Here is a 22,333-nt window from a genome sequence, read left to right on the forward strand (position 1 = left end):
GTTTGTGTGAACAGGAAGTCCGTTCACGGTGAAGGTGTTTGGTGAAGGTCGGATGAAAGAGAGCATCACCCGGAAACGTCAGGCACCCTCCATTGCCACTGTGGGGAGCACGTGTGACCTCAACCTCAAAATACCAGGTGAGCTGTGATATCTGCTTCCTCCTCCTCCTCCTCCTGGCGGCTCCTGTCCTCCCTGCTTCCTTCTCTTCACCTCCTCGTCTTTGTCCACTATTTCCTCCTCCTCCTCCTTCCTGCTTCTCCTCTGGGTCGCAGGAAACTGGTTTCAGATGGTTTCGGCTCAGGAGCGTTTGACCCGGACGTTCACCCGCAGCAGCCACACCTACACCCGGACCGAGCGGACGGAGATCAGCAAAACCCGAGCTGGAGAGACCAAGAGGGAGGTGCGGGTGGAGGAGAGCACGCAGGTCGGAGGAGATCCCTTTAGAGACGTATTTGGAGATTTTCTAGGGCGAGAGAGTCTTAGTGGCTTCAGCGGGATGCCGACCGGCAGCCGACAGCCACTTCAGAACGGTGTGTGTGTGTGTGTGTGTGTGTGTGTGTGTGTGTGTGTGTGTGTGTGTGTGTTTCCAGTAAGTGAGTGGCTGATTTAACAAAGTGTTGTGCTGTAATGGCCTCCCATGCTAACCCTCTAACCTGCTCTGGTTCTTCCAGCTTTCTCACTTCCCTTTGTCTGCATTCTGCTGTCAAAATGTCTGGATTAAGGTAGTATTGTTATTCAGTCTGACCTGATGTGGGCACTGTGCCTAATCTCAGATACAGCAATAAAGAAATGTGTTGGGTTTAGTTGCAGTAAAAGGAAAGAGCTGCTTACAGGTTCAGCAGTCATATCATTGGTCAGATAAAATAACTTAAAGGCTCAAACAGTACAAATACAGCCCAAAAGTCCAGTTCAGAGACTTCTGGGCTGTTGGAGCCTCTAGTGGACTTTTGAGGAAAAGGTTTTCTTATAGGTTAATGGTTGCTGTTGTTTTTGTTGACTGAGATGTGGAAGAACTGATTTCTGTTCATCTTTAAGACTATTTTAAAGCAGAAAGACAAACATCCATTAAGCATATTAGTAGAAATACACTCTCAAGTAAACATTTTAAACTTGTAAAATTATTAAAAGATTGCAGTTCAAGTATTTATCATCACTATTTCTTATCAAATTCTTCATAAAAATGTATTTTTACTAAATGTTACTATTGAATGAGATTTGTTCAAACTGAACTAATAATTAAAAAAATAAGAGGATCTGGGATTGATTCCTGAGGAGCTCCACACCTAATTTTAGCTACTAAAAATTACAAAATAAACATGCTATAGACCAAAAACCTACAAAATCTAAATCGGTGACATATTAACCAGTGCATGATGCGAGATTTTTTTTTTTTTTTTTTTTTTTGGTGCATGCTATGTAAAAACTGACTATGAAACATCTGCTGGATGAATCATCTGATGCTCAGTAACATCCTCCTAATCCTGTCAGGTGAGGCAGCTAACCAGGAGATGACGGCTCAGGTGACGAGTCCTGGAGGAAAAACAGAGGACGCAGAGATCATTAAAGGAGAGGAGAGCACCTACAGCGTCCGCTTCATCCCTCAGGAGATGGGACCTCACACTGTCAACGTCAAATACCGGGGCCAGCACGTCCCTGGGAGTCCCTTCCAGTTCACTGTGGGGCCCCTGGGAGAAGGAGGGGCCCACAAGGTCAGAGCAGGAGGCACTGGACTGGACCGCGGAGTGGCAGGAATCCCAGGTGGGCTGTAGAATTTACATTTGTTCCTTATCTCCTCTTCTGTCCTTATGAACCAGTTTCTTTTTGCTTCTTCTGTAAGAACTTTGATTTCATTTGAGTCTTTGGATGAAGAAGCATGCTGCTCCTACATGTCAGCAAGGTTTGGTCACAGGAAACACTAAAACATCCATCTGTGATGTGTCAAATGAACTCTTAAAACACCCATGCTCCTAATTTTGTTTCACTGACGATATGTCTGCTATTTCAGTTCAATTTTCAAAATTTTCTTTAAAAAAAAAAGGTCCTCTAGTGGCCACCATAGGAACTGCAGCTCTCACAGTTTGTGTTGTTTTGCAGCGGAGTTCAGTATCTGGACCAGAGAGGCTGGTGCTGGAGGTCTCTCTATTGCTGTAGAAGGACCCAGCAAGGCTGAGATAACATTTGAAGACAGGAAAGACGGATCCTGTGGAGTAATTTACGTAGTGCAGGAACCTGGTAAGTCTCAAGAGATATTTGGCTTAAGCCTCGGAGATTTATTTCAGCCAATGAAAGAAGCCTAACATATTTCTGTGTGATGTTATCATTTTAATACATTTAATACTCTCTGACAGTTTTAATACACTCTGACAGATTATTGCGCTGTTTATTCATTTGTTTTTTGTTTTGTTTTTATTCCTCTGATTAATTGTCACTCTTTTCACCATAGCAGCAAGACAAATTCCTTATTTGTGTGAAAATTTGACAATAAACATCATTAGGATTCTGTATCTGATGGTAAAGGGTTTGATCTGCATACAAACTTATATTCCACAAGGTTTCTACCTACATAGCAACAAAAGGCACAAGCCTGGAATCACTACTTGAATTTTATCATTCCAAATATTCGCCCAGGACCAGTTTAGTTCAGATCCATCCATGTCACAGTATAATTATTGTAATTGTAAAAGTGTAAGCGTGCTCTGCCTCTGGAATGATATTAAAAACAAAAAAACAAAACAGAGATTAAAGTTAGAACTCATGGTAAATGGGCAACTTTTGAAAAACAAACTTGCAGATTCACAGAAATAAAATTAGAACTTAAAAACAGTATAAATGTTTTTAAAGTTCTTTGTTATAATGTAATTTTTTTTTTATCATGGAGAAAGTGCATATCCCTCCAACAATAATATTTCTTTTGTTCAGGTGATTATGAGGTCTCCATTAAGTTCAATGATGAACATATCCCAGACTCCCCCTTTACCGTCCCCATCGCCTCGCTGTCAGATGACGCTCGCCGCCTCACCATCACCAGCCTGCAGGTGAGGAAAGATCTAAATCTACCAGCTGAGCTTACAGAAATGAAACCCTCTGACAATTATATTTACTGTGAATAGATTTATTTTTAAAGTCTCAATAACTGTGCTGTGTTGAGGATTGTATTTCTGTGTTCATAGGTGTGTGTATATTTATCTCTGAATATTTAATCGCTGTCCTTTCTTTGTATGCAACACAGTTACTCTTGAGATATAACAAATGTGTGTACAAGTAGGAAAAAAAAGTCACAATATGTTAAATTGTGAAATTAAAAAAAAATTATGCTGGTAACATTAACAGAAAAAAGGCTATGGAGGATCTCACAAAAAAGACAAATAAAACTAAACTGACAAATTTCTATTTTAAAAATAAAAAAAACTAGTTTTGATTAAACAATTTATAGTTAAACCCAAATCTTTAAAACATAGGCATAAATATAAAAACAGGCACTGCAAACTTTATTAATCAGACCGCCAAAGAAATCTTGTAAAAACTCTTAAATGTGTATCTGCAGTACTGAGGAAGCATATTCCGTTTATTTAAAATAACCGAGAACTGCTTGTTGAACACTTTTAATCTCCATGGTCCAAAGCACTGAATCCCTTTTCTTTACCAGGAGATGGGTCTGAAGGTGGGTCAGGAGGCCTCCTTTGCAGTGCAGCTCAATGGAGCAAGAGGGCTGATTGATGCCAAGATCCACACGCCATCAGGAGCCACCGAAGAGTGTTACATCACTGAGCTGGACAGCGGTAAGACCCCATTATAGCTGTTGGTGAAGTGATCTTTAGGACTTTTGAGTACAATTAAAAACCAAACATGGATCCACCACTATTTCCTAACCCAGTCAAAATTACATTTGGAGTTCCACAAGGTTCAAGTCTGGGCCCACAACCTTTTAGTTTTTCAGGTTCAGATCACTTATTTGCTATAAATACAAGACTGTTATTTACCGCTTAACTATTAATTTTAATTTGTAATTTTTCAGTGTTTGGAAGTTTAAATCTTGTATTTAATCTTCATATTAAATACAGGATTATGGAGTCATTCGTATAAGAAACCTTTCTCAAAGTCTGTATTTATGGTGGTTATAGAACTGTTTGTAAATCAATGATTTCCTGCTTCTGCAGATCAGCATGCTATAAGGTTCATCCCAAAGGAGAATGGAGTTCATTCTATAGACGTTCGTTTTAATGGCAGCCATGTCCCCGGCAGTCCCTTCAAGATCCGAGTAGGAGAACCGGGTCAGGTCGGAGATCCAGGAATGGTGTCTGCGTTTGGGTCAGGTCTGGAGGGAGGAACCACAGGTATACACGAAAAACAAAGTCTTTAACTTTGAAGTCATTTGATGGAGGGTTTTAATGAGCGTTCTCACTTTATTTAGGCATGGCATCAGAGTTTATTGTCAATACTTGTAACGCCGGCTCAGGAGCACTGTCCGTGACAATTGATGGCCCATCAAAGGTTAAGATGGATTGTCAGGAGTCTCCTGAGGGGTATAAGGTTTCCTACACACCTATGGCTCCTGGAAGCTACCTGATCTCCATCAAGTATGGAGGACCCCAGCACATTGTAGGCAGCCCTTTCAAGGCCAAAGTATCAGGTGGGTCAATGACCATTGACCTTTTACTGAGGTCAGTCCGTGAGTTTTCCTGATACTCACAGGTATAGTTTCCTGGGGTTTCCTTGGAAATGAGGATGAAAGTGATTCGGTCTTGTTGTATACACAGTCTGCATGCTGCCTTCAGGCGTAGTGATTCTTGGAAATAAAGCATGATTCATCACTTTCCACTGATTCCTCCAGAGATAAAGAGCACATTCAGTTCTAAATAAAGCTTGTTTGGAACAAATTGTTTTTATGCACTTGTAGGACACCAAGCTCTACATAGCTGGTGATACTGACTATATGATTCCTTTTCCATGACCAGTAAACCTGAAGGGATGTCCACATACTGTTGGAGAAAGCTGACTCTAACTCTTCTTCTTCCAGGACCTCGTCTGTCAGGTGGCCACAGTTTGCATGAGACTTCGTCTGTTCTTGTGGAGACCGTCAGCAAGTCAGTAGCGATGGGCAGCCCTTTTGCCTCTTTGCCTAAATTTTCCTCAGATGCCAGTAAAGTCATCTCCAGAGGCGCCGGCCTTTCAAAGGCCTTCATTGGTCAGAAGAACACCTTCACAGTCGACTGCAGTAAAGCAGGTGACCATTTCGTCCCTCCTGTCTTCCGTGAAAGTCAAATCTGAGATTTTTCTTCACCACTCACGATATTTCCGTTTTGTTTTTTTTTTCGTTGCAGGCACAAACATGTTGATGGTCGGTGTCCATGGGCCGAAGACACCCTGCGAGGAAGTTTACGTCAAACACATGGGCAACAGGATGTACAATGTCACGTATACCGTTAAAGAGCAGGGCAGCTACATCCTCATTGTGAAGTGGGGAGACGAGAACGTCCCCGGCAGTCCGTTTCATGTCACCGTCCCTTAAAACTGAACTCTTCACTGTCTCCAGCCTCTTCAACGTCTGCGATGCACTGAAGACTTTTCACTTTCTGTTTTCTGCTAAATCTGAACATCAGAGCACAGCTTCGGTAACCACCGGTTGTTCCTCGAGGCCTTTCTTTTGTCAGCCGCTCTTTTAAACATCGTCCCACTTAACTTCAATAAAAGAGAATTTAAAGAGTTCAAACTGACAGCAGCCCACACGCCTCAAAATTTGACCTGTTTCCATACATCGTCCTTTCTTTGAGAAGATTTGTTTCCCGCCAACATGTGGATAACTATACCGGTATAAACATCTGGTTCATAGCAGCTAAAAACAAACTTGCAGGATGCAAACATTAAGACTGGATTAAAATGTGATCTGCATTATCTGGACTAGTTTATTTTTCTTGATGACAGATTTTCTGTTAGTATTTCTGAAGATATGCAGCACTCAAAGAGGTCCGGAGGTGTCTGAGAAGGTCACCATGAAGGGGAGACTGCATACATTTCCATCTTTTTTGTGTCCACTTCTCTGAACTTTTTCATCACACCTCATATTGTGTACAGTATGTGCATTAACTCCCAAACACAATCTCATATTTAGTGAAAAATTCAAGCTTCAAGTTGCTCTTTTGCTCCCACAAACCAAACAATTCAGAAGTTGCCTTAAACAGAAGAAACAGTTTTATCTTCAGTGAGGAAAAAAGTGCCTCAGAGTCCTTTATTTCTTATCTCCATCTGTAAAAACAGGAAACTATAAACTTTCTCTAAGAATCCTTATTTCTTACTGATGCTCATCTGATAAACACGAACACTTCAGACCCTTGGACTGTCTGCACTCCAGCCGTGGTGACTATCGTCCAAAAATCTGATTGGTCAGTAGATGGTGAACTCTTACCTGCAACATAACCTGGAGCAGCTTTGGTCTGTAGCATTAGTTACCATGGTGACATAACCCCGAAAAGACAGAGTTAAACCCGAAGTAAGCTTGATAACTACAGATCCCTAAAAGCATTCATGTTTTCTCATGGATGAGTTTAATGTCTTTCAAAGATATTAGTGTCACATAGTTGGAATAAATCTGAGTGAAAGATGGTGTTTAGTTAGCCTCAGCAGGCAAAGTCTCCCCTTCCTCAGGATCCAGTTTCAGGTGAGCGAGAGACTATCTTCCCTCCATGTTGAATAAGATGCACTCAGCAGGTATGTCAGGGTTTGTGCCAGATCACTCATGTGGCGTAGGCCCAGCTGTGGGATGTGGAATGATCAAGATGAGCTGGGCTGTGACGTTAACAAACTCTTGTTTTTATTTATCCTGCAGCATTTTTCTCTCCTTTGATTTTCTTTGACAGAAAATGGTCTTACTGTTGAGAGAAGCAGGTGATGATGGATTTTTTTTTTACCACAGGAAGGAAGTGAAGTGGAGTTTTCTTTGTGAATGTTGGAAAAACAGCAGCAGATATTAGAGTGACATTTTATAGTGATTTTATATGTATGAGTGAAGCAAAGTTTAAGTGTTTGATATGTTAACCTTCTGTATTGCGACACTGTGCAGGCATAATAAAGTTTATCTGTGAAATCTCTCATCTCATTTTCATGATGGAGAACAATCTACTATGCTTTTCCTCTTTCCTGTGTTGTACAATAGACTGATCTCATTTCCATAAACTCTTGTTATATAATGTGATGCAGAGGGTGTATTCTATTATGATCGTGTCAGACAGAAGTCCGCCCACCTGCTGTTCAAACCTTCTGATTGTGAGGGGTAACCAACCAGAACAAAAGTTGTCCTCCTGGGGGAGGAGTGAAACAGCTTGTTTCGGACAGAAAGACAGATACAGGCCCATTATCTGAGACTCTGGTTACACCTCCTTCAGATGGAAGCAGATGAAAAGAAATTCATGAAAAAAAAATCTAATTTGTTCCAATTTTATGAAACACCAAAGACAAAAATGGTAAGGAAGGGTCCAATACTCTGATTAAATAACCTGGGGCAATGTATTTGAAGTTGTTTGGAGATGATTTCTAGTCATATTAGACATTGTTATTTAAATGGCTGGAGGATGAGCAGTGTGAATATCATGTTCAGGGTTTAAGCAGAGAAGCTGCTGAATGTGATCTGAGGGCATCTGTGTGACTGTGGTGCTGCAAAGGACCAGCAGGTGGAAGCAGAAACCAGTAAAAACGGCAAATAGAACCCGAGAAACAGTCTTTGTTTTCAAACAAAGTCTTTATTGTATTTTGTTTTGAGAAAAAAAACACAATACAGACTATATGAACCAAAATAAATACAATACCAGATTATTAAGCATGCAAAGATAGTTAGGAATCGTCAACATGTTTTCTCAGTAATATTTAAAAATAAATGATAATTATGTCACATACAGTGGGGCAAAAAAGTATTTAGTCAGCCACCGATTGTGCAAGTTCCCCCACTTAAAATGATGACAGAGGTCAGTAATTTGCACCAGAGGTACACTTCAACTGTGAGAGACAGAATGTGAAAAAAAAATCCATGAATTCACATGGTAGGATTTGTAAAGAATTTATTCGTAAATCAGGGTGGAAAATAAGTATTTGGTCACCTCAAACAAGGAAAATCCCTGGCTCTCACAGACCTGTAACGTCTTCTGTAAGAAGCTTTTCTGTCCCCCACTCGTTACCTGTATGAATGGCACCTGTTTGACCTCATCATCTGTATAAAAGACACCTGTCCACAGCCTCAACCAGTCAGACTCCAAACTCCGCCATGGCCAAGACCAAAGAGCTTTCCAAGGACACCAGGAAAAGAATTGTAGACCTGCACCAGACTGGGAAGAGTGAATCTACAATAGGCAAGCAGCTTGGTGTGAAAAAATCAACTGTGGGAGCAATCATCAGAAAATGGAAGACATACAAGACCACTGATAATCTCCCTCCATCTGGGGCTCCACGCAAGATCTCATCCCGTGGGGTCAAAATGATCATGAGAACGGTGAGCAAAGATCCCAGAACCACACGGGGGGACCTGGTGAATGACCTGCAGAGAGCTGGGACCAAAGTAACAAAGGTCACCATCAGTAACACACTACAACGGCAGGGAATCAAATCCCGCAGTGCCAGACGTTTTCCGCTGCTGAAGCCAGTGCATGTCCAGGCCCGTCTGAAGTTTGCCAGAGAGCACATGGATGATACAGCAGAGGATTGGGAGAATGTCATGTGGTCAGATGAAACCAAAGTAGAACTTTTTGGTATAAACTCAACTCGTCGTGTTTGGAGGAAGAAGAATACTGAGTTGCATCCCAAGAACACCATACCTACTGTGAAGCATGGGGGTGGAAACGTCATGCTATGGGGCTGTTTTTCTGCCAAGGGGACAGGACGACTGATCCGTGTTAAGGACAGAATGAATGGGGCCAAGTATCGTGAGATTTTGAGCCAAAACCTCCTTCCATCAGTGAGAACTTTGAAGATGAAACGAGGCTGGGTCTTCCAACATGACAATGATCCAAAACACACCGCCCGGGCAACAAAGGAGTGGCTCTGTAAGAAGCATTTGAAAGTCCTGGAGTGGCCTAGCCAGTCTCCAGACCTCAACCCCATAGAAAATCTGTGGCGGGAGTTGAAAGTCCGTGTTGCTCGGCGACAGCCCCAAAACATCACTGCTCTTGAGAAGATCTGCATGGAGGAATGGGCCAAAATACCAGCTACTGTGTGTGCAAACCTGGTAAAGACCTATAGTAAACGTTTGACCTCTGTTATTGCCAACAAAGGTTATGTTACAAAGTATTGAGTTGTATTTTTGTTATTGACCAAATACTTATTTTCCACCCTGATTTACGAATAAATTCTTTACAAATCCTACCATGTGAATTCATGGATTTTTTTTTTTCACATTCTGTCTCTCACAGTTGAAGTGTACCTCTGGTGCAAATTACTGACCTCTGTCATCATTTTAAGTGGGGGAACTTGCACAATCGGTGGCTGACTAAATACTTTTTTGCCCCACTGTAGGTCAATAATAGCATCACAGTATGTTTTAATAATACCAGCCGCCATGCTTTCAGCAAAGGATATGAATGTCATCAGGTAGCACAGGATTTTCCAATAGATCCTGTCATGGTGTAGCTGATATCTTCGAGATGAACATGACCATGACTTCTCTTATCCAGTGGCCAAATCTTGGGGGGGGAAGAGTCATATTTAAAAAGATCTGCCTGGCCAACAGAGAAGAGAAGGCAATCGTGTTCATATCACTCTCTGTGAAGTTTCCCACTTTGAAATTCCTCCTGGAAAGGCTGAACTTCTCTTAATCTGCTTAATGGATGTCTGTCTTCTTGTTTCTGCTTTAACAAGAAAAAAAAACAAGAACAGACAATAGTTCTTCCATTATCTTAATCGGGCTGCCCAGCTACTCAACTTCTGAAGGCTGATCACACAGGAAGTGGCGAGTGCTGGTTGAGCAAACAGCCCAACGTTTGTGTTGAACTTGCTGCAGCGCTCTGCTTGTACTACGACAAGTTTTGCACATGTCAATCTGAGATATAGACGTCATACCTCACCGAGGTCAAAGTTCAACTGAACCTTTTTTTTTTATTAACAATTGGAACAATACAGTCAGAAACAACATAACACAATATAGTGCAAATGGACTCATGTGGAGGATAAATAAAAAAAGAACACAGTCAATACAACAAAACTAACAGCAAGGATATGGGGGGAGGGGGCTAGACAAAAATTCACAGTATTAACGGGGAAGAATTAAAAAAGAGCACAGGTTGACACACAATAGAGGTAATGATCAAAACAGTAGCAAATGGGAAATGTCATCATAGATTGTGGCAAATCTGCTTGACTTCAGTTTTTTAAGTGACGTGAAATAATGTTTGAAGTCATTGATGAACCATGTAAAGGATGGTTTTCTATTCCTCCATTTACAACAATGTATATGGTATTTACCTAACAGGATGACAATGTTAATCACAGTAGAGACAGATGGATGTTGTTTAGCCATATAGAAAATAATATCAGAAATATTAAACTGGGGGATATCGTTGATCTTGAGGGATAACCAGCTGTGTAGTTCTAACCAAAAGGCAAAGTTCAACTGAACCTGCCAGGGGCTACAGTCAACTTAGCGGGAAACTGTGCAGCGAAGGTACTTCGTATGTGAGACGCTGAAGAACTAAAGCCTGCAGTTCCTTTAACGTCCAGCAGGGGCGCCAGCAGTGAATCAGTCCCATGTTAAAATGCTCAAAATTACAGCAGAAATAAACATAATTACAGCATTTTTATATCTCACTGTTCAAATTGGACTGAGGCTTAAAGCTGGCCTTATTTCACATGTGGCGCATATAATCTGTGGATACAGACTGATTACCAAGTTAGTTAGCATTATGATATAGCACTTGTTTCGCTTCTGGAAATAAAAAAAAAGACAATAGTAGTAGGTAAAGGGAGCTAAGCTTCAAAATGAGGATGTCGGGTTTGGTAACTATCATTTATTAAACAGTGTTACTCTCAAAGTGACATATAGGAGGCGCTAGTTGAGACTAAGGGATGCAGCACTGTAACATGGGTGATCTTCACTTTGTTTTCTGTGTGGGCATTAACACCTGGTTTGAGTTTAATGAGAGAGAGAGAGAGAGAGAGAGAGAGCGTGTGCGTGTGAGTGACTCCAGGTGGGTCGGGGACCAACAGCCGCATGCGTCAGTCCACCTTAAATCGTGGCACCACGTGACCGTGTTCCTGGAAAGTTCCTGGAAATGCTGCCTTTGTGTTTATGGTGACATTGGTTCTTAGGCAGCTGCTGGATTCGATTGTGTCCAGCTCTCTGACGGACGTTCGGACGCTCGATTAGGACCCGCACGGTGCCTTTCGGTCTCTCCGGTAGCTGCCGGTGCGCGGTTGCTCTCCGGGTGGGACTGGGTGTTAGAGAGACGGCAGGGACCTCCGTTTATCTGCACTGTAACCCGCCATTTGTAAATCGGGAAAGACAAGAAAATAACGAAGAAGAAGCTCCAGCAGCGGAGCGTTTCTCGGGATTTGGACTAGAAGTGTTACTGGGGACATGTCGGGGTCCCCCCGGAGGACACATCGGCGGCAGCGCTGCTGAGCCCGCTGTGACTTTTAGCTAGACAGCAGCTAGCAGGACGTAAAGCAGTCAGGTGCGTGTGCTTGTTTTTATCACCAACATGTCACCAAAACTCAAACCAGGTGGGTAAACACGCACCCAAATAGACAAGTAACACGCCGATAATACGCTCCAGACTGCACAGAGCCTTCTGCACTGACCTGTGCTCCCAAGTTCGATTATTTCCCCCAGAATAATGGGAGCCCTTCCACTGCTTGTCGAATTGCGTTCACATTTAGAATAATTTTAAAGCTTCTCGGGGACCTTAGTGTTCGCATCTGATTAAAACGAAATAATCTAATTTTCCCGCTATTTTTACAGCCCATTCTTCAGTTCGGCACACAGTAACGAACTCCCCGTCCAGGTTTTGCTTTAGGAAGGGCTCTCTTTTTAAAAAAAAAAAAAAAATCATACTTGGAGAACTGTTTATGTTATACCAAATTCTACTCAAAATTCTTCCAAATTAATTTAACTCCGTGCCCACAGCTGTGTAGATTTGAATAAAAACAAGCGGATTTATGTGTCCTGCTTTACACAGCTCTCCTTTCTATTCCGTCCACAAAGTTACATCAGCGTTCAATTTTAATTGTAATAAAATAAATTACTTTTGCACTACTCACTGCTGTTTCGCCAAATACAATTTAAACTCGAAGCCACTGTAATATTTCTTCATGACCTCGGCGTAAAAAAAACAACAAAACAGAATATTTGTTCTTTCCTGACAGCCTGTTCCTCGGTTACACCAAATATTACACTATTATCATTATTATTATCATTATTATTATTATTATTATTAGCTATACATGCAGAATTTTTTTAAACAAATTCTATTGTAAAATCGACTCATTTAATTTGTTTCCGAGGTCACTGAGTGCAAAGTCGCTTTTAAAAACAGGGATTTCTGCGTCCTTTGTCCTCTGCAGTCAGACATAAAACCTCACAGCAGGTTTTAAACTGTACGCTTAGTTTGCTTTTTCCAAATAGCCCAGTTTTTCCAAATTCAGTTAAAATTCTTGTAATTCTCATTCTTCACGGAAGCCACTGTTGTAGACAACAAGACATCAGAGTGCAGTACTGATTTGTGCACACAGGAACAAGCAGCCTGTATTTATTCCGTTTCTTCTTGTGTTTGCCCTGCTGGCCTGAATACTAAGCAGGTTATTCCACGGGGGAAATATGGAGATCTCTCACCAAATTCTGTGAGAAATTCAGCTGCTTTAATGCTGCCTGGAATGTAAACATGTGGCCTGTCCTCCAAAGTCCACTTTGAACAAGAACCACCTCACCTGACTGCTTTTAAAGGTGGAAAAATGAATTAATCTAACTTCAGTCTGCTGTTATGTGCTGAAACATTCACATATACTTTCTCTTTGTTTAAACACAAAGCAGTCAAACAGCATTTGTTTCAAGATGGACAGACGAGGAACTTTTTAAGGTGTCTCTTTACTCTATTAGTTAAGATTTCACCTTCCACCTGAGTTAATTTAAAACTGCCACTATATCTGCTGCACAGAATAAAGAAGCTGGTCTCTGAAAGATGTTTGGAGGTTTGTCTTTGCAGAGGTAAGTTACGTAAGCACTCAGGAATGTGAGATAACAGAGTTAACCTAACAGAGGACAGGAGTAACACACTGAGCCCTTCAACACATTTCTCATCTGAATGATTTCCACTATTTACTCAAATATAAAAGCATTAAAGGGACTTCGGCAGAGTGCCTGTCTAAAATGTTTTAACTTAGTTTTTATTATTGCTTTATTTCTCCCCAGTCTTTAAAACACTTTAATGATAGTTATGGTGAATATTGATTTTTTTTTTTTTTAAAGGCCACACAAATGCCACACCAAGCAGTTTTAACCAGTGGTCATAAATGTGGACTTTTTTGACTGGAATTTGGTAAGAGAAAAAAATACTGCTCCGTTAAAGCCATTGAAAACCCTCCTGTAGTGAAGAAATAAACAATACTCTTTGATAGACACTATGTACATTTTTTGTTTCACATCGTCCGTCTTTTGGCATTTTTGACCTTAAAGTTTCTTCGCTTTTTGTTTTTAGCTGATGTGTGTTTGTGATTATGGTTAAGGTTTAAAGTTGAAATTCCTTTCTTATTGTCTCACATGAACTTACAATTTTTTAAATAATAACAAAGAGCCAGGAAAAGAATGTGGTTTCGTTTTTTGTTTTGTTTTGTTTTACTAATTTTTCTCAGCTTGGACGAAAAAATGCCTCTGCAGAGTTCAGATGTCAGGTTTTGTTCAAAAACATTCAGCCTCCTCCCCCCCAAAATCTACAAATCTGACACCAAACCGTTTTAAACTATTTTAATCAGTTTGGTCTTAAATTTGCTTTTTTTTTTGACTGGAGTTTGGTACGAGAGAGACAGTATACCTGTTTGTCTTAGTCCTGAATTTATTTATTTATCTACTTATTTATTTTGAGGTGATGAGTCAATCTCGTGTTTTAAAGTCAGCTGATTGATTATTTATTGAGACATAAATCTGCCTGTCTGATCTGTCTTTATGAGTAATATCGTCTTAAAGATAAAGCTCCTTTACTTACCGGCTCACTTGAACTTAAAAAATGCTGAAATGTTGAGAAATACAACTTCCTCTTGTTGAGTTTCTGGTTAAAAATGTTTTCAGACTTCATTCAGGCTCTAAAGTATTTTTGGATCAACTTTCTCTTAAATCATCACTTTTTTGAGTGGAGCCTGGTTTGCAAGCCTCCTGTCAGATTTTTCTTCTTCACTGGTTTTTCTCCTGAACTTCCAGGACTTTGACACTGTGGTGTGAGCAGTTGCACCCTGTAGACCTTGTCCATGTCTCAGCTGTGGGCCTGAAGGTCGGATTTATCCAATGACCTGCCAGTCCTCCGAGTCCACAGAAACCATCGAGGGTGACAGACGAGTCGACAACAATACCGGAGCTGTGGAATCTGACGAGAGCCGCATTGCCGCTGCCATGAAGGAGCTCAGAAACACGGGTAGGAAAGATTTACGCCTCCACAGTCTCCATCCAGAGGAGAACAGCTGGAAACTAAAGCCCAGCAGGTGGAGTTTCCATCCTCTTGTTTTTTTTTGGCAGAGTTAGGGGGGCACATCCAAAACTAAAAAGGCTCAGCTTAGTCCATCAAATGGTCCCATTCAGGAGGCTGAAAAATCACAAACACAGCAGATTTTTCTTTAAAGCATGATGGTTAACAGCTCCAGAGACGTCGCAGTGAGTCATCAGGTACCCAGCCGCCACAAATCAGCTGATTGATTTCATTCTCAGCTCATAACATGAGCGGCACTGCCGTCTCTAAAGGTCTCGTTGGCTGGTTTGGGCCGTTTCGCACCACAGCTGCTGCATTCAGTGACAGACAGGGGAACAGTGAAAGGTGTGCACTGTGTACAGTGTTGGGAAGGTTACTTTTAAAATGTATTCCATTACAGAATACAGAATACATGCCCCAAAATGTATTCTGTAACGTATTCCGTTACGTTACTCAATGAGAGTAACGTATTCTGAATACTTTGGATTACTTAATATATTTTCATGCTGTTTACAACTACATGAATGTACTATTGCTGTGATTTATTACTGTTACTGAAGGTCCGCAGCTCCGAACTGTAGTAAAGGGACCTCTGGCTAATACGCTGCTCCAACGGAACTCATTGTTTTTGGAGGAAAACACGAACACGGTGTACAGTCGAGTCTTAATAGCTTACTTACAACTGGGCTCGTCAGGCACTCTTCTTGGCTGCAGTGGTTATTATTATATTTACATGCTTCCAGCTCCCGTTTTTCCTCGATGACAGCTCGTACTTTTCCTTTTTCTCCCTCCCTCGCTCACAGACACATAACGGGTATGGCAGTCCATTCTCCCTGCAGCACGGATTACACTGCCTATGATGCTACATTCTTTAGAGCTATACCTGTAGCATTATGCCTATTAGCTTAGCACAACAACAACAAAAAGGCCTCTCTCACCCAGGAAACACGCAGAGAGAGAGCGTCACCTTGTAACCATGGCAACCGTAATGCTGCCACCTGGAACAACAGAACATAGCTGTCAAACAAAACCCAAACAGGCCTGACCCGCCACAATATGAAACAGGGAAGTACCGCCGTGTAATCCATTTATTTCAACAAAGTAACTGTATTCTAAATACCACCTTTTTAAACGGTAACTGTAACGGAATACAGTTACTCATATTTTGTATTTTAAATACGTAACGGCGGTACATGTATTCGGTTACTCCCCAACACTGACTGTGTATATGTTGTTTCACACACCTGAAAGAATCAGTGTGGGTCTAGGTGGTGCCATTACTCTCCACCAGGCTCCACCAGACAGATTCACAAAAACATTTTACTGTGAAACAAACGGGAGCCGCTCTTTTGCAGCCATCCTGATTGGTTGGTTAGTTTGGTCATTTTGTGGTTTTAACCTGTTAAGTTCCCATTAATAGCCAGTATAAAGGTGCGGTGAGCAATAGTGACGTCACCTGTTGGTTTCTGAAGTCCTGTTTCCAACTGAGACTTTGAGTAATTATTACTGGGGGCGTGGTTTCAGATTAAGATATGGTCTCAGCAGGACAGTGGGGGGTTGGTGATCTCCAAACACTGACACACACATACAGACAGCTCAGTCACTGGGTGCTGCCCCTCAGCAGGCTTCCAAAAGTTGGCTAATCAGAACAAACTGAGCTTTTAATGAGACAGGTTAAAACAGGTGGTTTCAGAGAGAGGATGAGCTGGGATAAAGGGTTATTCTGAAGTTCATCTTTTGCTTACTGTCAGGTTGGTACTGGGGCAGTCTGACAGCTAATGAAGCCAAAGAGATCCTGCAGGACACCTCCGAAGGCACTTTCCTGCTGCGGGACAGCTCTCAGAGAGATTACCTGTTCACCATCTCCGCCATGACGTCAGCAGGTCCCACCAACCTGCGGATCGAGTTCAAACACGGCAAGTTCAAGCTGGACTCGGTGGTCCTGGTGAAGCCCAAGCTGAAGCAGTTCAAGAGCGTGGTCCACCTGGTCGAGTACTACGTCCAGCTGTCCAGGAGCAGCGACAAGGCGGCGTCGGCGTCAAACTCCCGGGTCTCTCCGGTGCCACCTAATGGCACAGTGCAGCTGCTACTCACCAAACCCGTGTACACCTCCACGCCATCCCTGCAGCACCTCTGTCGCATCACCATCAACCAAAGGACACGGCAGGTTCAGGATTTGCCGCTGCCCAACAGACTAAAGGACTACCTGTCGGATTACGCCTACAATGTGTAAGGACTGATGTCATCTTACCACTGACTGATCCCATCGTGTGCTGCTTTACAGGGTCACGCAATAAGCTGCAGTGTCGATGTGCTCTGTGAGTCTGCAGCCAATCACGCCGGAGTCAGAGGGGAAAGGTCTGATGGAAACGCCGTGTCACATGACCCCTCCTGACCACAGCTACCTCTCTGCTCTGCGGTGACTTGACACCTCGTTGTCCCCTCACCTTTACCAGATCATCACTTTTCAGAACATCCATTTTCACCTGAATCCGTATGCTGATTTGTAAAGTGGACCAGATAAATCTGAAGTATCTTAAGGTATTAATGTTTACAGTGGTTACTGATGTGGTCACTGATGTTACCATGGTTCTATGAAACGTCATATTACAAATACCATTATTTAAAAAGAAGCTTTGTTATTAATTTTGCTTGTCGACACTTTGAGTGATGCAGAGCGGGAAAAGTGGCACTATCGGGCTGCCCCCAAATTAATTTTATAAATAAAAACAAGAATATTTTATTTACCTTCATGAAAACAATAAAAAAAAAATTCTTTTAGTTTTCAGGTTTGCTCTGCTGATGAATTACAGATTTGCACAGGTTTGGAAAACATTCCCTTTAAATTACAGCTGCAACTAAAGATTGGTAGTTGACTAATCTGTCCATTTTTCTTTAATTAGTCAACGATTATTTCAGTAACTTTTGTCTCTGTGGGCAAACCTCCTGTTCTAGGCTCCAGGACCTCACCTTCTCTGGTCTGCCCACCTGTGACTGTCACCCTGTTGTCTCATTCCACAGCAAATTCAAATAATTACCCAGGAAACGTGTGAATTTGAAAATAATCAAATGTATCTTTAGCATTACTCAATAGCACGGTCAGAATAAAAGTGAAGTGAATAAAATATTAAGGAACATAAATTAAGGTGCTACTTTAAACAGAAAAGTGCCCATAAGCTCGAATAAAGCTTTGAATTAAATTAAAAAATGTAAAAAAGATTTTTTTTTTATTTTTATTTTTTGTTCAGGTTCAAAATAACAAGTTTCTGAAGTTTACAGATGATTCAGTTCATGAATTCACAACTGCAGTAGACATGCTCTGGAGGAAAGCTCACTCTTGTCTTTGAGATGATGTTCCCAGCTGCTGATAAACATGCTGAAGATGCTCTCTGTCATGATTTCAGCAATTTGAGAGGTGCATCAGCCTCTTTTCAGAAATGTACTGGTTTGCTATTGGATTTCACTCATTGGCTAGCAAAACTGAAATGCTTAGCAAGCATCATCCAGAGAGGTTTCTGACAGGTAAGCTAAAATAAACATTATTGTACGAACATGAACAACGTATCAATGTGATGCACTGACTTAACTCTCAATAACGGACTCATCAGAGCTGATGTAACAGCTCTAGGGTGGCAGCGTTTGAAATGCTCGTGCACTGGAGTCGTGGAAGGAAAGCTCCGTTTAGCACAGCCTGTGTTTAACTGTAACTGTGTTTAATTTCTGTAAAATACTTTCACTTTTTAAAAAAAAAATTTAATCTCCCTTTCAGTTTACTTCTGTCATCCGCTTTTGCCGTTCACACAATGTTCTTCTTCATTAGTAGTGAGTGCAGTCTTGCCAGGTGATAGAGGCGATGCTGCCCCCTTAGCTTCCTGTAGTGTATTGCTATTACAAAAACGCATTCATGTGGTTTTACTATAGGATGCATCTTAGTCAACATGATCAATTATAACGACAAATTGTAGCAGGCCTACTTAAAATGAATTTTTTTGAATGGAGTTTGGTGTCAGAAGAACGTAAACAGCAAATTGTGGGTTCATGGGTTACTAGCTTTTCTCTTTATTTCAAATCTAAAGTAAACGGTGGGTGTCCAGAAGCTGTGATACAAAGGCAAAAAAGAACAGAAACAAAACTAAAATATAAATGTATATTTTCATTTAAAATATTTTTAAATAAATTCAAAAATTGAAAAAAATGTAAATAAAACTAATAGAGGTGTTAATACAAAATGAGACAAATACTGAAATATGTCCCATCTTATTATAACTTCATTATTTTGTGTGTTTCTAATAATTTTTTGCACAGTTTTGGCCATGTTGGTCCTCCATATATGACCTCTTTCAACCTGGTCACAGTAATTTAAGTGTTGAAACATAAAAATTAATCGATTATTGATTAACCTTTTTTTACATTTTTAAATGTTTATTATTGATCAAGTTAGTTATTATTGTTCCCATTAAGTTATTGATTATTTGATCAGTGAAAAAAATATTTTACACCAATCAGCGGTTCCAGATTGATTTTCTAATTGATCTTTTGATTGATTATTCGGCCTCTTCATGTTGGAAAGTTTCTGTGAGGATTTCTGTGGAAATAATTAACAGAAGGAAAACAAAAATCAGGAAAAAGAATAATTTTCCATTTTTCTCCACCAGTCAGAGCTTGTCAGTCCCACCTGTAAACACAAGTAAACAGAGCCTTCTGATTGGCCGACAGACAGCCTGTGACAGTGAACGCTGGTGAGGCGGAGAGTCGAGGTGTCCTCGTGGACGTTCAGAATCAAAACAAGCTCCTCAGACTTTGTACCTGCATGTAGTAAATACTCAGTTTTCTTACACTGTGATTGGCTCAGAGCTGTAAAGGTGCAGGACCTGTAGCAAGGAGACGGAAAGGCACACTTTCAAAGCTCAGTTCATCAAATAACCTCAGTCTGCAGCAATGAACCAGCTTCAGGCTGTGTGAAGACCTTCCAACCAAACTCAATTTAAATATCCCACGTTTTTATTACCAGTATCATGATCTCCTAAATTCAGCACAGACACTAAGACCTGGTTAAAAAATATGTTTATATCTTTATTTTATTTTACCAGGAAGTCTCACTGACACCATATCTCTAGCTTCGAGCCCTTACTCAGGAAGGAACCTTTAACTGCATTTCAGCCAAACTCAATTCAAAAATCTAAATACATCCTGCTGGTGTTAGTAGTTAGTCCAGTAAATTCAGCACCATCTTTGTTGTTGTCGTCATCATAATCATCAGGGTTTTTCCTGCTTACAAAAAGTTCTTGTTTTACCCCCAATGTAAAAGAAAAATCCCCAGAAATGTGGTGCAAGGTGTGATTTGGATTAAATGGTGTTAGTCTCAAATATGTCTCCAAACAAAACAAAACCCGCTGAACCACCACATTTCACAAACATGTTTAACAAACCCTGACCAAGCCTCATTAAAAAGCTTTTGTTTTTAGGATTCATATTCACCCACCAGTGTTGATGGTTAATGCTGAGTCTCTGGAGCACATTTAACCGAACTTCATTCAAAAATTGCATGTTTTTTGGGGGGGGGGCTGTGGAATCTTGTGGTTGTCTCATTAATCCAACAGACATGCAAGCACTTAATTTAATGAAAAAAATCATTTAGTTATGGATTCAACCTGTTTGTTACCGTAGAAACGAAGGTTACACAAGTGACCATGTTATGTTTTTGTCAAGTTGTCCCTGATCGGGTACGGGGCATCGACGCTGCATGCTCACGTTCTGTCACCTTTCTTTAAAATCATTTTCAAACATCCAATCACAGCTCAGCATCGGCCAAGGAGAAGGGGCAGAGCTGTTTGGTCATGTAGCTGCTCAGGTAAACAGGGTGTGTCCTGTGATGTGTGTATAAGGAGGGCCAATCAGGGTGTTTGTTTGTGCTTCAGCCTTGATATCTGACCAGTTCCATGATGAAGATGACAAAGAGCAGCTGAATTAAGCATGGATGCACCAAGCAGGCAGGGCGTGTGCGCGTTCTTGTACATATCGCAGCTCCTGTGATTTGATAAAGTATATAATTGATTCTGTCTGTATTTCTGGTATGTTTCTGAAGCATGTAAACTGATCAGCTCCCACCAGGAGATCAATAAATTTTATATGGTGCCTCATCAATAATGTCTCACTGCTGCTTATACTTCATGCTGTTATTGATTCACACCCACAGGACAAAACTATGGAAGCCCAGGTATGTGTGTAATAAATCTTTTTTTTATCATTTATTGAAAGGAAAAAGCTGAATATCTTCATTAATAATCAGATTTTTTTAAATAAAAACCTAATACAAAGAAACAAATGATGCTAATAAAATCTCTCTGTTAAATTTTGTTTCTCTGGTTAGTTTATGAAGGTCCATTCTTTATGGAAGCCTGAGTTTGCCAGGAAACCTGAAACGTGTTTATAGACTGGTCATATTTGTTGTTGAAGTTCTTCTAGCAAGAACTGCTGCAAGTTATTCCATTCATTTTCTAGATTTGTAGAAATAAATGTTCATGATTAAACTTCCTGGTGCTTTAAATTAAAGATGTAAAAATTTAGATTCTTTTCCCCACATTTTTAAATGTGCAAATGAGAACATTGTGCAGTAGTCAGCTTTATGAATTTGTCTCAGTGTACTGTTTTTCATTTTGTGGCTATATATAAATGATTTTTCTTTTTAGAAGTCTTTAAACACATGAAGCTGTGTTTTTTATTTCATGTTTAAAGAAAATGCAAAATTTATTGCACATCATCATAGATGGTTCTTTTTTTAAAAAAAAACATCATGTTTATGTTTTGGAAGGACATTAAATCCAGAAACAGGATTAAGTTAAATACATATTACATACATATTTGCAGATCTATCAGTAGAACCTCATGTCTGACTGGAAATTAAATCAGTAAAAAAAAAAAATCTCAGCGATGTCATTAAACACGTGAAGAATAGACACAAAACTTTGACGTGCGAAAAAGGTTTTTAATTTCAGTTAATTCCAGTTTAAATCCCCGTCACTTTTAATTTTAAAGAAGAATAACATGTTTTTTCAAACAGAAATGAAAGCACAAATAAACATATGAATCACATATTATCAATAACAATGTCAAAAACAGATTCAGTTAACTGTAAATTGGTCTTTGAAAATAAAAGGAAATAATAAAATAATAAAGGACAGTGTGACACGAGGTTTTGTGAACTCCATGAAAAATCTTTCAGTTTGGGAATTTTATTTTAAATTCCTAAATGTAAGTATCTGATATATAACAAATATATTAACTTCTTTGGTCAGATTGTGGCTTTTTAATGAATTCGGCAGATATTTTATAAACGTTATTTTCTTTTTTTATTAATAAAAAATATCTTGTATCTATAAAATTACCTTTGGTTTAAGCTAATGCTGTGTGTTAGGAAACGTTGCTCGATGCTATGGTACGCTGAACCTAATTCAATACTTTGTTTTTGAGGTTTCCTCGTGGATTTATTAATCAAGAATATTGATCAGTAAAGTGGAACGCTCTGCGAGGCTTCTTACCGAATTTCGGCGTACATTTACGTCGCCAGAAATCATCTTATCAGAAGCAATCTGCATAAAATCTGTTTTCCCTCAAAGTTAATTTTATCCGGGGTATAAACGCACGCCGAATTTAAGATCAATGACTAACCAATCCTTCCACGCAAATAG

The 22,333-nt window shown here is 40.3% G+C and overlaps 2 protein-coding genes across 8 annotated transcripts in view; both read left to right on the forward strand.

The window, feature by feature from the left end:
- Nucleotides 1-7,081, forward strand: part of LOC102790410 (filamin-C-like) — a 63,740-nt gene extending 56,659 nt beyond the window's left edge. For 5 of the 6 annotated variants that reach the window (XM_087830737.1, XM_087830732.1, XM_087830734.1 and 2 more), the window contains 10 exons: nt 15-137; nt 273-530; nt 1,489-1,758; nt 2,095-2,232; nt 2,920-3,035; nt 3,647-3,779; nt 4,158-4,334; nt 4,412-4,630; nt 5,018-5,224; nt 5,322-7,081. In XM_087830737.1, coding sequence (XP_087686863.1) covers nt 15-137; nt 273-530; nt 1,489-1,758; nt 2,095-2,232; nt 2,920-3,035; nt 3,647-3,779; nt 4,158-4,334; nt 4,412-4,630; nt 5,018-5,224; nt 5,322-5,509 — 1,829 coding nt within the window. In that variant the 3' untranslated portion in view covers nt 5,510-7,081. The remainder of the gene's footprint in view (nt 1-14; nt 138-272; nt 531-1,488; nt 1,759-2,094; nt 2,233-2,919; nt 3,036-3,646; nt 3,780-4,157; nt 4,335-4,411; nt 4,631-5,017; nt 5,225-5,321) is intronic. The other variant, XM_087830736.1, reaches the window with a different exon arrangement.
- A 4,085-nt stretch (nt 7,082-11,166) lies between these two features.
- Nucleotides 11,167-21,077, forward strand: socs2 (suppressor of cytokine signaling 2). Of its 2 annotated transcripts, XM_006781063.3 has the most exons (3): nt 11,168-11,648; nt 14,384-14,594; nt 16,397-21,077. In XM_006781063.3, exons 2-3 carry the CDS (start codon nt 14,468-14,470, stop codon nt 16,876-16,878), a joined length of 609 nt encoding a protein of 202 aa, XP_006781126.1. In that variant the 5' UTR covers nt 11,168-11,648; nt 14,384-14,467; the 3' UTR covers nt 16,879-21,077. The 2 variants fall into 2 exon arrangements, with proteins under 2 accessions (XP_087686499.1, XP_006781126.1); XM_087830373.1 differs by having other exon boundaries at nt 11,167-14,594.
- The last annotated feature ends 1,256 nt before the right edge of the window (nt 21,078-22,333 follow it).

This window comes from Neolamprologus brichardi, chromosome 17 (assembly GCF_056152115.1).
Source record: "Neolamprologus brichardi isolate AB-2024 chromosome 17, ASM5615211v1, whole genome shotgun sequence".
In the NCBI taxonomy this organism is placed as follows: Eukaryota; Metazoa; Chordata; class Actinopteri; order Cichliformes; family Cichlidae; genus Neolamprologus; species Neolamprologus brichardi.

Excerpts from the sequence above, each read along its gene's own strand:
- socs2 (XM_087830373.1), top strand. The coding sequence starts at position 14,468 with ATGACCTGCCAGTCCTCCGAGTCCACAGAAACCATCGAGGGTGACAGA. Across the intron at positions 14,595-16,396 it reads GAAGGAGCTCAGAAACACGG|GTTGGTACTGGGGCAGTCTG; the intron begins GTAGGAAAGATT and ends GCTTACTGTCAG.